Source organism: Hipposideros armiger, unplaced genomic scaffold (genome assembly GCF_001890085.2).
Source record: "Hipposideros armiger isolate ML-2016 unplaced genomic scaffold, ASM189008v1 scaffold_727, whole genome shotgun sequence".
NCBI lineage: Eukaryota > Metazoa > Chordata > Mammalia > Chiroptera > Hipposideridae > Hipposideros > Hipposideros armiger.
Window position 1 is genome coordinate 766924 of NW_017732077.1, and position 14145 is coordinate 781068.

General features: G+C 44.0%; 1 protein-coding gene across 1 annotated transcript in view; it reads right to left on the reverse strand.

The window, feature by feature from the left end:
* The window catches only part of LOC109373467 (two pore calcium channel protein 1-like), a 40797-nt gene extending 32027 nt beyond the window's left edge, over positions 1-8770 (reverse strand). Inside the window, 1 exon segment of the mRNA XM_019627270.1 lies at positions 8508-8770. Within this exon segment, the coding sequence (XP_019482815.1) occupies positions 8508-8570 (63 nt within the window). The 5' untranslated portion in view covers positions 8571-8770.
* Between the last annotated feature and the right edge of the window lie 5375 nt (positions 8771-14145).

The following is a 14145-nucleotide window of genomic DNA, read 5'->3' on the forward strand; positions in this document are numbered from 1 at the left end:
AAAATAGAAAATCTGAAAAGATCAATTATTAGTAATGAGATTGAATCAGTAATCAAAAATATCCCAATGAAGAAAAGCCTGGGACCAAATGTCTTCACTGGTGAATTTTACCAAATATTTAAAGAAGAATTAACACCAATTCTTCTCAAACTCTTCCAAACAATCAGAGGAGGGAACAGTCCAAACTCATGTTATGAGGACAGCATTATTCTGACACAAAAACCAGAGAAGAAAACTGCAAGCCAATATCCCTGATGAATATAGATGCAAAAATTCTCAATAAAATATTACCAAACTGAATTCAACAGTACATTAAAAGGATCATTCATCATGATCAAGTGGCATTTATCCCTGGGAGGTAAGGATGTTTCAATATACGCAAATCACTTGATGTGATATATCACATTAGCAGAATGAAAGTAAAGAATTATATGATCATCCTAATGATGCAGAAAAGCATTTGACAAAATTCAACATCTATTCATGATAAAAACTCTTAAAAGATTAGGTAAAGAAGGAACCTATCTCAACATAACTATGCCCATATATGACAAACCCACACTAATATCATATTCAATGGTGAAAGCTTTAAAGCTTTTCCCCTAAGATCAAGAACAAGTCAGGGTGCTCACTCTCACTGGGTTCCCTTCCCATTTATTTGTGTCTTTGATTTCTTTCATCAGTGTTTTGTAGTTTTCAGCATAGAGAACTTTTATTTTTGTAGTTAAATTTATCTCTAAGTAGTTTGTTGTTTTTGGAAGTCTTAGCTAGAGCAATCAGGCAAAAAAACTAAATAAAAGGGATCAAAGTTGGTAAGGAAGAAGTTTATATATATATATATATATATATATATATATATATATATATATATATATATNTATTGCTTATATATATATATATATATATATATATATATATATATATATATATATATGGTGCTAAAAAATGTACACACATTTTAAGAAAGGAAAACTGTATTAAAATTGTAATAATATATACCTATAACAAAAGATGAATACAAGTCATGTGTATACATTTTTTGGCACCCCCAGTGTGTGTGTATGTATGCGTATGCATATATATACATATATATGTATATACGTATATATATATATACATATATGTATATATATATGACCCTAAAGACTCCACACTAAAAAAGCCTGTTAGATCTAATGAATAAATTTTAAAATATTGCAAGATGCAGAATTAACATAATATACAAGTATCAGTAGCATTCCCATACACTAACAAATTTTCTGAAAAAGAATACCCATTTACAAGTGCATCAAAAATGACAAAATACTTAGGGATAAATTTAACTATGGAGTTAAAAGGTCTCTATGCTGAAAACTACAAAACACTGATGAAAGAAAACAAAGACACAAATTAATGGAAAGAAAACCTAGGTTCATGGATTGGAAGAAATAATATTGCTAAAAGGTCAATGCCACCAAAAGCCATCTATAGATTCAATGTAATCCCTATCAAGATTCCAATGGTGGGTAAGGGGGGAGGGGGTGTTAGATGAAGGTAAAGGGGATCAAATATATGGTGATGGAAAGATAACTGACTCTGGGTGGTGAACACAATGTGATATATAGATGATGTATTACAGAATTGTACACCTGAAATCTATGTAACTTTGCTAACAATTGTCACCCCAATAAACTTTAATTAAAAAAAAAGATTCCAATGGCATTTTTTTACAGAAGTAGAAAAAGAGTTTTACAATTTATATGGAACCTGTAAAGACCCCAATAGCCAAAGAAATCCTGAGGAAAAAGAACAAAGCAAAAGGCATCACACGTCCTGATTTCAAGCTACACTGTAAACATATGGTTGCAGTCATCAAAGTAGTATGGTACTGACATAGAAACAGATAAATAGATCAATGCTATAGAATTGAGAGTTTAGAAAGAAACACAAGCATATATGGTCGACTAATATTTGACAAGGGAGCCAAGAATATTCAATGAAGAAAAGACAGTCTCTTCAATAAATGGTGCTGGGATCATTGGAAATTCATACATAAAAGAATGAAACTGGACCCATATCTTATATCACTCACAAAAATTAACCCAAATTGGACTAAAGACTTAAATGTAAGATCTGAAACCATGAAACTCCTAGAAGAAACATACAAATAAAGCCCCTTGACATGGGTTTTGGTAATAATGTTTTGGATATGACACGGAAAGCACAAGCAACAAAATCAAACATAAACAATTGGGACTGCATTCAACTAAAAAGCTTCTGTACAGCAAAAGAAACCAACAACAAAGTGAACAGACCACCTATGGAATGGAAAAAAAATGTTTGCGAACCATATATCCGATAAGGGATTAATATCTAGAATATATAAAGAACCCACAGAACTCAATAGCCAAAAGACAAATAACTCAATTTAAAAAATGGGCAAAGTACCTGAATACACATTTCTACAAAGAATACATACAAAAGGCCAACAGATATATGAAAAGTACAGTACGTATGGGGAATATAGTCAATAATATTGTAAAAACTATGTATAGTGTCAGATGGGTATAGACTAGTCAGGGAGATCACTATACAAATTATATAAATGTCTAACCACTACGCTGTACACCTAAAACTAATATAAAATAATACTGAATGTCACCTATAATTAAAAAAATAGTCACAAAGATATAAAGTGCAGCATAGGGAATATAGTCAACAATATTGTAATAACTATGGGCCGGCCCAGTGGCGTGTTGGTTAAGAACTGGCTTGGGATGCCAGAGGGCCCCGGTTTGGATCCCATATATGAAGGCCAGTGACACTGCCTTCTACAGCTAAGATGCTGAACAACAGCTCGACCTGGAGCTGGGCTGCTGTGGGTCACCGGCGACGGCATAGGCTGCAGTCCCCTGCTACAGTGTGCTGCCATAAGCTACCATGTGTAGCCAGCAGCCAGCATGAGCGGCCAGCAGCCGCAGTGAGTGGCCGTCCAGAGACCGGCGACTGATCTGCCTCACCCGGGAAGAGCACAATGATGGTGCCAACTTGGGCCAGTGAAGCAACGTCCTCCACAACTAGACTGAAGAACAAAAGGACAGCAACTTGTCTGTTCTCCTTCCCCTGATTCCCCAGTGCTGTTCCCCTCCCCCAACTCCCCAATAAAATCTTTAAAAAAAAACAAAACAATATTGTAATAACTATGTACAGTGTCAGATGGGTAATAGACTTATTGGGGTGGTCACTTAGTCAGATATATATGTCTAATCACTATGTTGTTTTGTACACCTGAAACTAATTTAAAAAATGCTCAACATCACTAATAATTAGGGAAATGCAAATTAAAGACACAATGAGATATCACCTCACACTTGTTAGGAGAGCCATCATCAAGAAGATAAGAGATAACAAACGCTGGCATGGATGTGGAGAAAAGGGAACCCTTGTGCACTGTTGAGGGGATTGTAAATTGGTGCAGCCACCATGGAATACAATATGGAGGATCCTCAAAACATTAAAAATAGAACTACCATACAACCCAGCAATCCCACTTCTGGGAATATATCCAAAGGAAATGAAAACAAATTCAAAAAGATATCTGCACCCCCATGTTCACCGCAGCATTGTTTACAATAGTCAAGACATTGAAACAACCTAAGTGTCTATCAATAAATGAATGGATAAAGAAGTTGTGGTATATATCTACAATGGAATATTATTCACCCATAAAAAATGAAAAAAAAATCCTATTTGCAACAATGTGGATGGATCCTGAGAGTATTATACTAAGTGAAATAGGTCAGACAGAGAAAGACAAATACCTTATGATCTCACTTATATGTAGAATCTAAATACCAGCAACCAAAAAACAGGAATCAAACTGGTGGTTGCCAAAGGCAGGGGTGGAGGTGGAGAAGGGGAATTGGAGAAAGGTGGTCAAAGGTACAAAGTTCCAGTTATAAAATTTGGATGTAAAGTACAACATGATGACTATAGCTAACACTGCTGTATGTTACATAGGAAAATTGTTAAGAGAGTAAATCCTAAGAGTTCTCATCAGAGGGAAATTTTTTTTTCCTTTTTTTCTTCTTTTCCTTTTTATTGTATCTATATGAGAAGATGGATGTTGGCTGAACCTACTGTGGTAATCCTTTTGCGATGCATGTAAACGAAACCATCATGTTGTACAGCTCAAACTTTTACAGTGATATATATAGAGAGAGGGTGTCAAAAAAACGTATACACAGTTTAAGAAAGGAAAAACTGTATTAAAATTATGCTGATGGTAACCACTTTGAGCACGTCTTGTAATTGCAGAAGTCTTGTATTCCTCTTTTGTTATTGGTATATATTATTATAATTTTAATACAGTTTTTTCCTTTCTTAAACTGTGTATACACCTTTTTGGCACCCCAGTTTATAAATTATTTCGCAAAACTGGAAATAATAACTCTTGAAACAGAAAAATATGTACTTAAGATTTTTGTGTGTTCTGCTCCCAGCCTTCCAATTGTGTGAGTCCTCTGAGGAAGAGGACTCCCTTAGGGAGAAAGGAAAGGGAGGGCAGGAGGGAGGGGAAGATTGAGTCCAGAAGCTGTAGGTGGAGAGCAAGTAGTTCCTTCCCTACTCCCCCAGGAACAAACAATTGTAAACTCCAGACACCTTTACATTAGGCTACAAGGACGTTAACAAAACATGAAGTTGTTGATAGGAGTGCTCTGAAAAAAGTCAGTATGTTTTCTTTGGATATCTGAGAAAATGACAACAACTAACCATAACTTAAGATAAAGAGAAGTTACCATAAATCTTAAGTTAAATTCTGCCCCAGGCCAGTTTTTCCTTCTGTCAGTACAACCACTGTACCTTCTGTCTGTCTCTCTCTTCTCTCTCCTCCCTTCTTCCCTTTCAGAGGTTAGGGTGCACTGATGCCCAGAACAGGGGTCACTTACTACTTTCCCATGCAACCCTCATTCAAAAGATTCAAGTGATTTCTCTCTGCCTAGAATGCCCACAGAATCAAGTGTGAAACCCCGGGCTTGGCATTTGGGGGCTCCACAATCTCCCCTCGATTTCTCCAACCCTGTCTCCCTCACTGTCCCTATAGGAACCCTCTTCTCTAGCCCAAACTGGTGGACTCGACTGTCCCCCACCAGCCCCACTTCCATGCCGTATCTCTTAGTCACCTAAAACCAGGAGTATCCTTCCCACTTTCCTTTACTGTGGACCCATCTTCAAATTTCACTTTTTCCATGAAGACTGGCTTCCATTTCCACATGGAAAAACTGCTAGAGAAGCTAGGGTTGTGACATATGAAAGGTCAGACAATTAAGTATGAGAACTTTCTACCATGTAAGTCTACAGTGGAAAGTTTGCGAACTTAATTGTCCAACCGTCATATATTGTGAGCATTCCACACAAAGAAACAGCTGCTAAGAGTAAGCTGGGGTACAGCAGCCATGGAAAGTAGGGCGGGAGAACAGGTGGCAATTCCACGTTGGTATAAACACCTCATGTCCTACTATGCAGAAAGACCAGCAAACCACAGGCCAAATGCAGCCTCAACATGTGTTTTGTTTGGCCCAGAGAGTGCTTTATGGATGCTGGCTACTAATTCAATTTTAAAAAAAACAACAAAAAAAAAACAAAAGAAAAAACTGGAGCTTATACAAAAATGTGAGCTGCTGGTTTCTCCTTAAAAGATCCTAACATCTGGCAATACTGGGCTATATTTCAGTAAGTTTTGCTGCCTACCATGATACTCAGTCACCTCAATAAATACGTATCACTTACCAAAATTCTGTGGGTCAACCAGGTAGTCCTTGGTCTGGGCAAGTTAGGTGATCTCTATGGTCACCTGGGGCTGGGCGGTCTCAGAGAGTCACACTCACATGTGCCTCAGGCTAGCCAGGCTCTTTCCCATGCTGGTGGTCAAAGGGTTCCCTAGAGCATCAGGAGAATAGCACCCATGCTCAAATATTTTTCAGACTTCTGCTTGTGTCACACCTGCTTTTGCCCAAAGCAAGTCTCATGATCAAAGATCTCAAGGCTGCATAAATGGACCCCATCACCTGACATAAAGCATTGCAAAGGCCACTATAAAGGGGGAATATATCCAGAGCTGGGAAAAGTTTGGAGACACTTTTGCTATCTATGACAGCCACGTAGCCACACCAGTTGGAGATGGGTAGGTGTGGTCCTCTTTGGGCAGGAGACATGCACCTCCCGGAGGTCACCAGAAGCTCCATTCTTCTCCCCAGCTGAACCATCCTCACCTAACCCACTGGTTTGATGTTGTTCCCTGACCCCTGTGGGCACTCCAGCTTGTGACCACCTGATTGAACTAACACTCTCCCAAGCCCTCCTGGTTACTGCCATTTTCCTCCTACAAAGAACTCCTCTGTAAATTGCTGTACAGGAATACCAGGCGACCAGGAGCCCAAAGACAGCATAGTCCAAGACCCAGACAAACATGTTTAAGGATAAGCACATTCAAAAAGAAGCACATAAAGTATCAAGAGGTCATCACACAGAGTCACAAAGAAACAGCAGAGCTGGGTTGCTCTTTCCAATCACTAGGTAGTTTTAGTTACTCTTTCCCAGGCCACACCCAAAGCCATTGAATCAGAATCTCCAGGGAATGGCCTGAATCCAGATACAGTTCTAAAAGTTCCCCAGGTAATTCTAACCAAGAGTAAGTTTGGGAACCACGAGCATTGATTATTCCTACTTCAAAGCTGAAAGTGTCAGTTAAGTACATCAGAGGAGGGGCCTGCCATCTTAGTGCTGCCAAAAGAAGCTCCAGGCAGGAAGGGGCTCTAGAAAACTACAGGAAAGGAGAGGATGGAAATGCAGTTCAGGTGACAAAGCAGTTCTTTGTTATGTGACCCTAATCAGGTCAACAAGGTCACGGTGGCCACCAAGTGGGAGGTCACAGCCTGAGAAGGAAGATTTAGGAGCATCTCTGGCTGAATGACTCGATCATCATTGCAGTCTCAGAATACAGGGGGTTCTGCTGAGGATTCCCCCTTGGCACCCAGCTCTCACCTTTTCTGCCTGCTCCCGTGGGAGAGGTCTTTGAAAGATACATAGACATAAACATCTGACTCCTGCAGGCAGCATTCAGTAAAAGGACTCACACAGGCGCCAGCCAGGACTTGGGCTATTGTCAGTCCTCCTTGCATTTCTTGAGGCCTCAAACGATTAGTTCTTTACATTCTTCTTTTGTTTAGACCAAGAAGCATGAAGTGCACAGAGGGAAATAATCAACAGTCTAAAGCTAAAAAGATTTTTTCTTTGCACACAAGACTAGCCATCTAAGTGACGCCCATCATTTTGCAGATTGAGGAGAGCAAGGCCTAACTTGGGTCAGAGCTGGGGACCAAGAATCCTTCCTCTCTCTTCCAGCTCGCCTCTGCATGTTCTCCCCATTAAGGGAATCCACCTGTTGGATGTGGCCAAGCCCTTTCAGAGACCAGCAGGCCAGAGAAGGAGGCCAATGCTCCGCACTGGGCTTTTAACCCCATGCACAAGGCTGTCCTGTGGACCATCTTGAGTGAGCTATGGCAGCCCACAGAGAACAGGCAGGGACCACACTGCAGCAGAAGGGAGCTGAGGGAGTGAGCTATGAAGAAGAGGCAAACAGGCTAAAACACCCTCACCCACCTCACACTTGTACAACCAAAGGGAAAGAGAGCATACATAAATGGACCCAGACAGGCAGAAAGCCTGGCTGTCATTACATGTGCCAGGCACTGTTTCCTACCTAGGCTGACCTCCAGGGGTGTGTGATGTATCACCCCCACCTTACAGAGGGGACACTCGAGGCTCCAGAAGGTGACAGCCCCAGCATCTTGTAAATCCCAGCTAAGATTTCCTGCATCAGAGTGGAGGTTCCCACCACTGGCACCCTGCATCCCTCTCCACTGTGTGTTCCTGTCCAGCAAAAAGAACCAAGAAGAACCGCTTTGAAGGTCCAAGTTTTCCAACTGAGTTCATGCTGTTTGGAGCTAAAACGGAGCCTCGCCAAGGGACTGTGCAGCCCACTGCTTGGTCGGGGGAAACCAGAGGAGCAGGGGCTGCTGCATTGGGGCTCCCAGGCCACATCCTGCAGCCTTCCTCCCGCGCGGGCGTTTCTCTGCGCAGGGACCCTAAGTTGTTTTCCTGCCTTTACCGAGCGCACGCAGGGCGGCGAGTACAGCCCCGCAGGCGTGGGGAATGGGGGCTGGATTCCAGCTAGGCCCTGTCTGTGGAAGTGGCTCTGGTGGGCCTCCGGCTCCGGGCCTGACAGCGCCCCTACCAGCTCCGGGTGCGCGTCTGCGCCCAGTCTGCGGTGCGCGTACTGGGAGAGCGGCCCCGAGACCGCACCGTGGCCCAGAGGAGTGAGGAGCCGGGAGAAGGGTCCAGCGCCCTCCCTTCACACAGTAACAGTCCGTCCCCCACACTGGCAGCCGGCTCTGGCTTTGTGCGGTCGGTCGCTGTCACCGGGGACCCCCAGGTGCCCTGAGAGCACAGTGGGCGGCCCTCCTTACCTCCACGGCCGGCGGCAGATCCCGGGGCTGTAGGCGAGGACCAGGAAGGCGGGTCCCGGGCATCGCTGGGAGCAATGTGGGCGGCCTGGAGTCCGGCGGACTCTGCCCTCAGCCATTTGGGGACCAGATCAGCGCTAGGCTGGGCCTTTCACGTGACTACAAGGACGGCCCCAGGCTGCGGACTGGCTCCCAGCTCTGGCCCCTTCCCCACTGGCCAGGGGAGGGCCGCGTGAGGGGGTGGGGAGGTGCAGGGTGGGAGCTTGGGCTGGTGGCAGAGAAGTGGCCACCTGGCAAAGGGCACTGCCCTGTGTTCTGGGTCTGTGAGCATACAGAGCTTTCTGTATCAGTAAAACAGGAATCAGCTCTGCCTCCCGGGGTTGTTTTGAGAATTAAATGGGTTAATAAATATTAAGCGCCTGCCACTGGCGGGTGCCCAGTAAATACTGGTTCCCTCCACACCTTAGTGGAGCCCCAGGAGAGCTGGGAGTGGGCTCAGAGTGGGGCTTCCTGGAGCAGAAAGGAGGTGAGACACTCTCCTTTCCCCTGGGGCACCCCTACTTCCAGCCCATCCAGGAACTCAGGGTTGCTAGAGTTACTGAGTTTTGAAAACACAAATCTTGATTTTCATGAGACCTCATTTTTAAAAGTGTTAGCCACAAATTTAAAATAATAAATAAAAATAATAGTAATGATAATAAATATTTGCAGGCCAGTTCTTAGATGGGCCCTGGAGGCAAGGCAGGTGGTCCCCAGCTCCAGTACCAACCAACTTCATTGACACCTCTCAGAGGAAGAAAAGGCCTGATGGGGCTGGGACTGGCCCTGCTCACCTGGCAGGAGGCCTGGTGTCCCTCTGGGTGGTTCATCAGGACTCTATGCTAGGTATTAATGGTTGCCTGGCAGGCAGAATTATGGAATGCCCTTGCCCCCCCCACACACACACACACACAAATTCCAGATCCTAATCCCCAGGACTGCAACTCTTTACTCCTCAAAAGAGACTTTGCGGATGTACTTCAGGTGACTAATTAGTGGACCTTAAAACAGAGATTACCCTGGGTTATGTAGGTTGTTGGCCCAGTGGAATCACACAAGTCCTTAAACACACAAGAGGAAGACAGAAAGGGAGGCGAGAGACAATAGAAACCCAGGAAGGCCTCGGGGCCTGGCCGGCATTACTGCCTCCAAGATGGAGGGGGCTGCAAGAAACTGAGTTCTGCCAACAACCTGACCGAGCCTGGAAACCACTTCTTCCCCAGAACCTCTGAGGAAAACATGGCCCTGCTGATACCTTGATTTCATGACATGAGACTGAGCATCGGACTAGCCGTGCCTTGCAGGGCTTCTGAATTGTAGGCTGTGAGATAATAAATGGATGTTGTTTTAAGTCCCAAAATTTTTGGCAATTTGTCGCACAGCAAGAGAAAACGAATACAAGACACTGGCCTACACTCCAGTGTAGTCTAGCCGTGAGGCTGGCCTGCAGTGAGAATGGCAGGTGGCCTATTCCTTAGTGGGCATGCTAGGCACCCACCTCCTATGATTGTGCCCTCTCAATTCTGACATCGCACCCCCTGCAGTCCCTCCTCAGCTTCTTCCAGCCCATGGATCGCTTCCTCTCTGTGGCCCTGCACTTTTCATGGAAACAACCACATGGTGCCTCAGTTCTATCTGCATGTGTTGTTCTGCCCCATTAGACCCCAAGCACTGTTGGGGGAGGGGCAGGAAACCTTCATCTTTGGACCCCCAGCTCCCAGCACAGAGCAGGCAAAGCAGAATTCATACCAGCTTGCAGTCAATGACCCATGTCTAAAGGGTGTCTGGAATAATTACTCCTTATAACGTTATCATACAAATTACCATAAAACTCTGTATGCTCCTGGGAAAAGACAATTACCCTATTTCTATCCTAGGTGGTAATTTATGGAATGGTTGCTTTATAGTAGGACATTTTTTTAATAAAATGTAAATGTGTTCATTGTAAAGAATGAAATGGCTAATCAAAGATAACCACTGTTAGTGAGTTTGGGTGAACATCCTTCTTCAGTCGCTCCTACATGCACACTTAAACACACATATATGCAGTTCTGTGCAAATGAGATATAGCCTACCCTGCAGACACTGCTGGCGCCGACCTACTCTCCACATCCCTCCCGCCCAGGAACCCACACTCAGGCTTCCCCTCCACGTCTCACTAGAGGAGGGTGCTTTAGGCCAGTCTGCACAGGGCGTTTCCCCGGCAACAGTCATGTCTAAGTGAAGTACTTGACTTAAGTTAGCTTGGCCTAAACTACAAAGATGCTATTCTCTCTCTTCTCTCCCCTTCTCCTATGAATGTAAATTCACACACACACACACACACACACACACACACACACACACACACACTCCCCTAGCAGCCACTGGCGATGTCTTGCAGCCACCCTCAGGTGAAGATGTCTCTGGGAACAGCAGAGCAGAGAGCTGAAGGCAGCCAGGCCTCTGAGGATCTTGTGGCGAGCCAGCATTTGACCCTCCTCCCTGGAAGCACCTGCCCTTCACACTGAATGATGTGAGCTCTCTTATACAGCCCAGAAGACTGAGGCAGATCTGTACAGCCAAAGGAAAAGATCTGCAAGATATTAAGGGAGAGGGGTGGTCCTCTTCAGTTTGATGTCTTTTGTGTAAATTTTTAAAGGATTCAAACACCTGTGTTTTCTGATAAATGAATGAAACGTTTTCCTGGCAGGACCCAAAAGTAGCCTGTATTCAGTACTTACCTTTGAGCACACAGCAAGGGCCAGAAGCATGGCGAGAGGGACTTTCCCCTTAATTTATACTTTTCTATGAAGTTTCATTGTTAACTATACTTCTATATTACTTTTATGTGTTTGCATATGCTAAAATCAAAAGGAATGTGCAGATGGAATTTAAATTGCAATCTTGTCTATGTAATGAAAAAAATATTTTCCTTAAGGGGAAAAGTAAAAACTGGCAGTTTTGCCTGTGCATGCCTGTTCCTGGCAGGATCTCTGCCAGTGGGGATCATGCACCTCTGAAGGGAGAACAAATCTGATCTGGGAGCCAGTTACCAAAACCACATCCTATAACCCTTTGGGGTCCTGGATTAGTCTGTTAGGGCTGCCATCACAAAGTCCCACAGACTAGGGGCTTCGACACAGAAAGTTGTTTCCTCATAGTGCTTGGGCTGGAAGTCCAAAACCAAGGTGTCAGCAGGGGTGATTTTTCCTGACGTCTCTCCTCGGCTTGTAGATGGCTGTCTTCTCCTTGTGTCATCACATAGTTTTCCTTCTGTGCATGATTGCACCCAAATTTCCACTTCTTATAAAGACAACAGTCACATTGGATTAGGGCCCATGCTAAGACCTCACTTTAACCAAATGATCTTTATAAAGACACTAACTCCAAATAGGGTCACGTTCTGAAGCACTAGGGCCAGGACTTCAACATATGAGTTTGGAGGGGACAGAATTCGGCCGATAACAGGTACTGATTACCATCCCTGCTTTAGAGCTAAGGAAACAGAGGCTCAGAGAGAACTAACCTGCCCAGGTCACACAGCTTGAGAGTGGTGGCACTGGGGTCACAAACCCAGACCTATCTGCACCATGGCTGGGAACTTGCACTCTGCTCTGTGTAGAAGTAGCTACTGGGTTATTTCAATTGAGAAAAATGAAGAAAGTCCACATTTAACCAAAAAATTCTGCCTAATTCTATTTCTAATTCTAATCACCTCTTACAATCCCATGAGGAATTTTTTTTGTGGAATAGTGCTTTAGATACTGTGATGCAGTAATCAGGGTGCATGGGCAGAAACAACTGTGGTGACAGTAGAAGGCAGACCTTCCAAAAACTCATTGCTGAGGCAGCTCACCTACAGCCTTGCTCAGTCTTAGACCCCATCTCTTTCTCCTTCCCTTCACTCACTTCACTCCAGACTTACTGGCTCCCATCTTGTTTCTCAAACATGCCAGAGGACCTTTGCTCCAGCCTTTCTTTCCATCAGCCTGGTTCATTCCCTAGCACCCACTTGCCCAACTCCCCGGTCTTTCAAGTGCTTGCTCAGATCCCATCTTCTTGGGGAGAGGGACCCAAACCATTACTACTTAAATCTTCAATTCTCTCCTGCCCTCTTCATCCCTTCTTCCCTGGTCTCTTAAATTATTGCATTGTCCTTATCACCTTTACCATACCACATAATTTTTAATCCCTTATGCTTATTATTTATTGTTTTTCTATGCCTGATAGAATGTAATCGCCACAAGGGTGAAAATCTTTGTTTATTTTGTCCACAAATACTTCCCAAGCATATGAAACAGTATCAGGAAAACAGTCAATTAAGTACTTGTTGAGTGAGAATTTCTGGAAGTGGGAGGAATGGTTTCCATCAATACCTTGCAATTGACCACAAAAATGAGGATGTGGGAAGTGGTTCCGTGTTTCAGGTTCCCAGAGGACATGATTTTCTCAGGGCTCTTTATTCCCCTCCCCTCTGACCCTGGGAGGCCCAGAGCCCCACGGTGCCTCTCACCTGTGCCCCCGTGGGGAGATTTTCACTTCTTTATTCTTCCCCAAGCAGAAGGGCTAGTGTCATAAATCCAGTCTGAGGTAGCTATGTATCTTTAAAGCCATGTGGGATTCCAAAAATAAAGTCTGTACTCCAAAACATGGGTCTGTTACAAGTTGAAGGTTCTAAAAAAAAATGGAAGCCCAGTACTAAAACAATAGGCAAAATAAGGCATTATTGTGCATCTTTTCACTTAACGAGCTATTTATACTTCTACTTCATTTGAGTGACTTTTTTTTAATAAACTAGTTCTTTCAAAACACTTTCGTTTCTTGTTATGACAAGTTAAACAAATTGCAAAGTTTGAGGAGGGAACAATCCCTATAAGACTTCCTTCACTTCTGACATCAATCACAGCTTTGGGGGGTTCCCCAAACCACCTCTGGTTGATAACTTGCTCAGAGCACTCACAAAGCTCATTGAAAACTGCTGTTCTCATGCTTTACTACAGGTGAGCATAGAGATGAAAATTGGCCATGGAAAGAGACACATAGGACACAGTCCAGGAGGGGCCCAAGGGTAGAAATTCCAGCTGACTAATGGCTGTGAAGCCCTGGACAGTGGTACCTTCTCCCGGCCATGATGTATGACAATGAACACAGAGGACTGCCAACCAAGGAAGCTTTTCCAAGGATTTGGTGTCCACAGTTTTTATTGGGGGTCAATTACAAACTATCTATATGGCTGGCCTTTCTTCTCCAGCACCTACTGGAGATCTGGCTAATACCTTTAGTCTCCAGTTCCTCCAGGAGTCAGAACTAATACTGTGTGGCCCAATATCCCCAGGCAAACAAAGACACTAATCACCAAGACATTCTGGGAGGGGCTAGCAATCAGCTCCCAGTGGCTGAGGGCACTCTGGTAAGATCAGCTCTTCCCTACATACATGTATTTACATTTCTGTCCTGGTTAAAAATTCACTGCTCTCATTATTTATACAGAAAAGGATGCAAATGTCCATTAAGAGGGGGCTGGTAGAGGGCTGGCTGAGTGGCTCAGTTGGTTAAGAGCTCGCTCAAGAGTTTGAGCTCTGAGCAACAGCGGTTCGAGTCCAGCCCGAGCTGAGCAGCC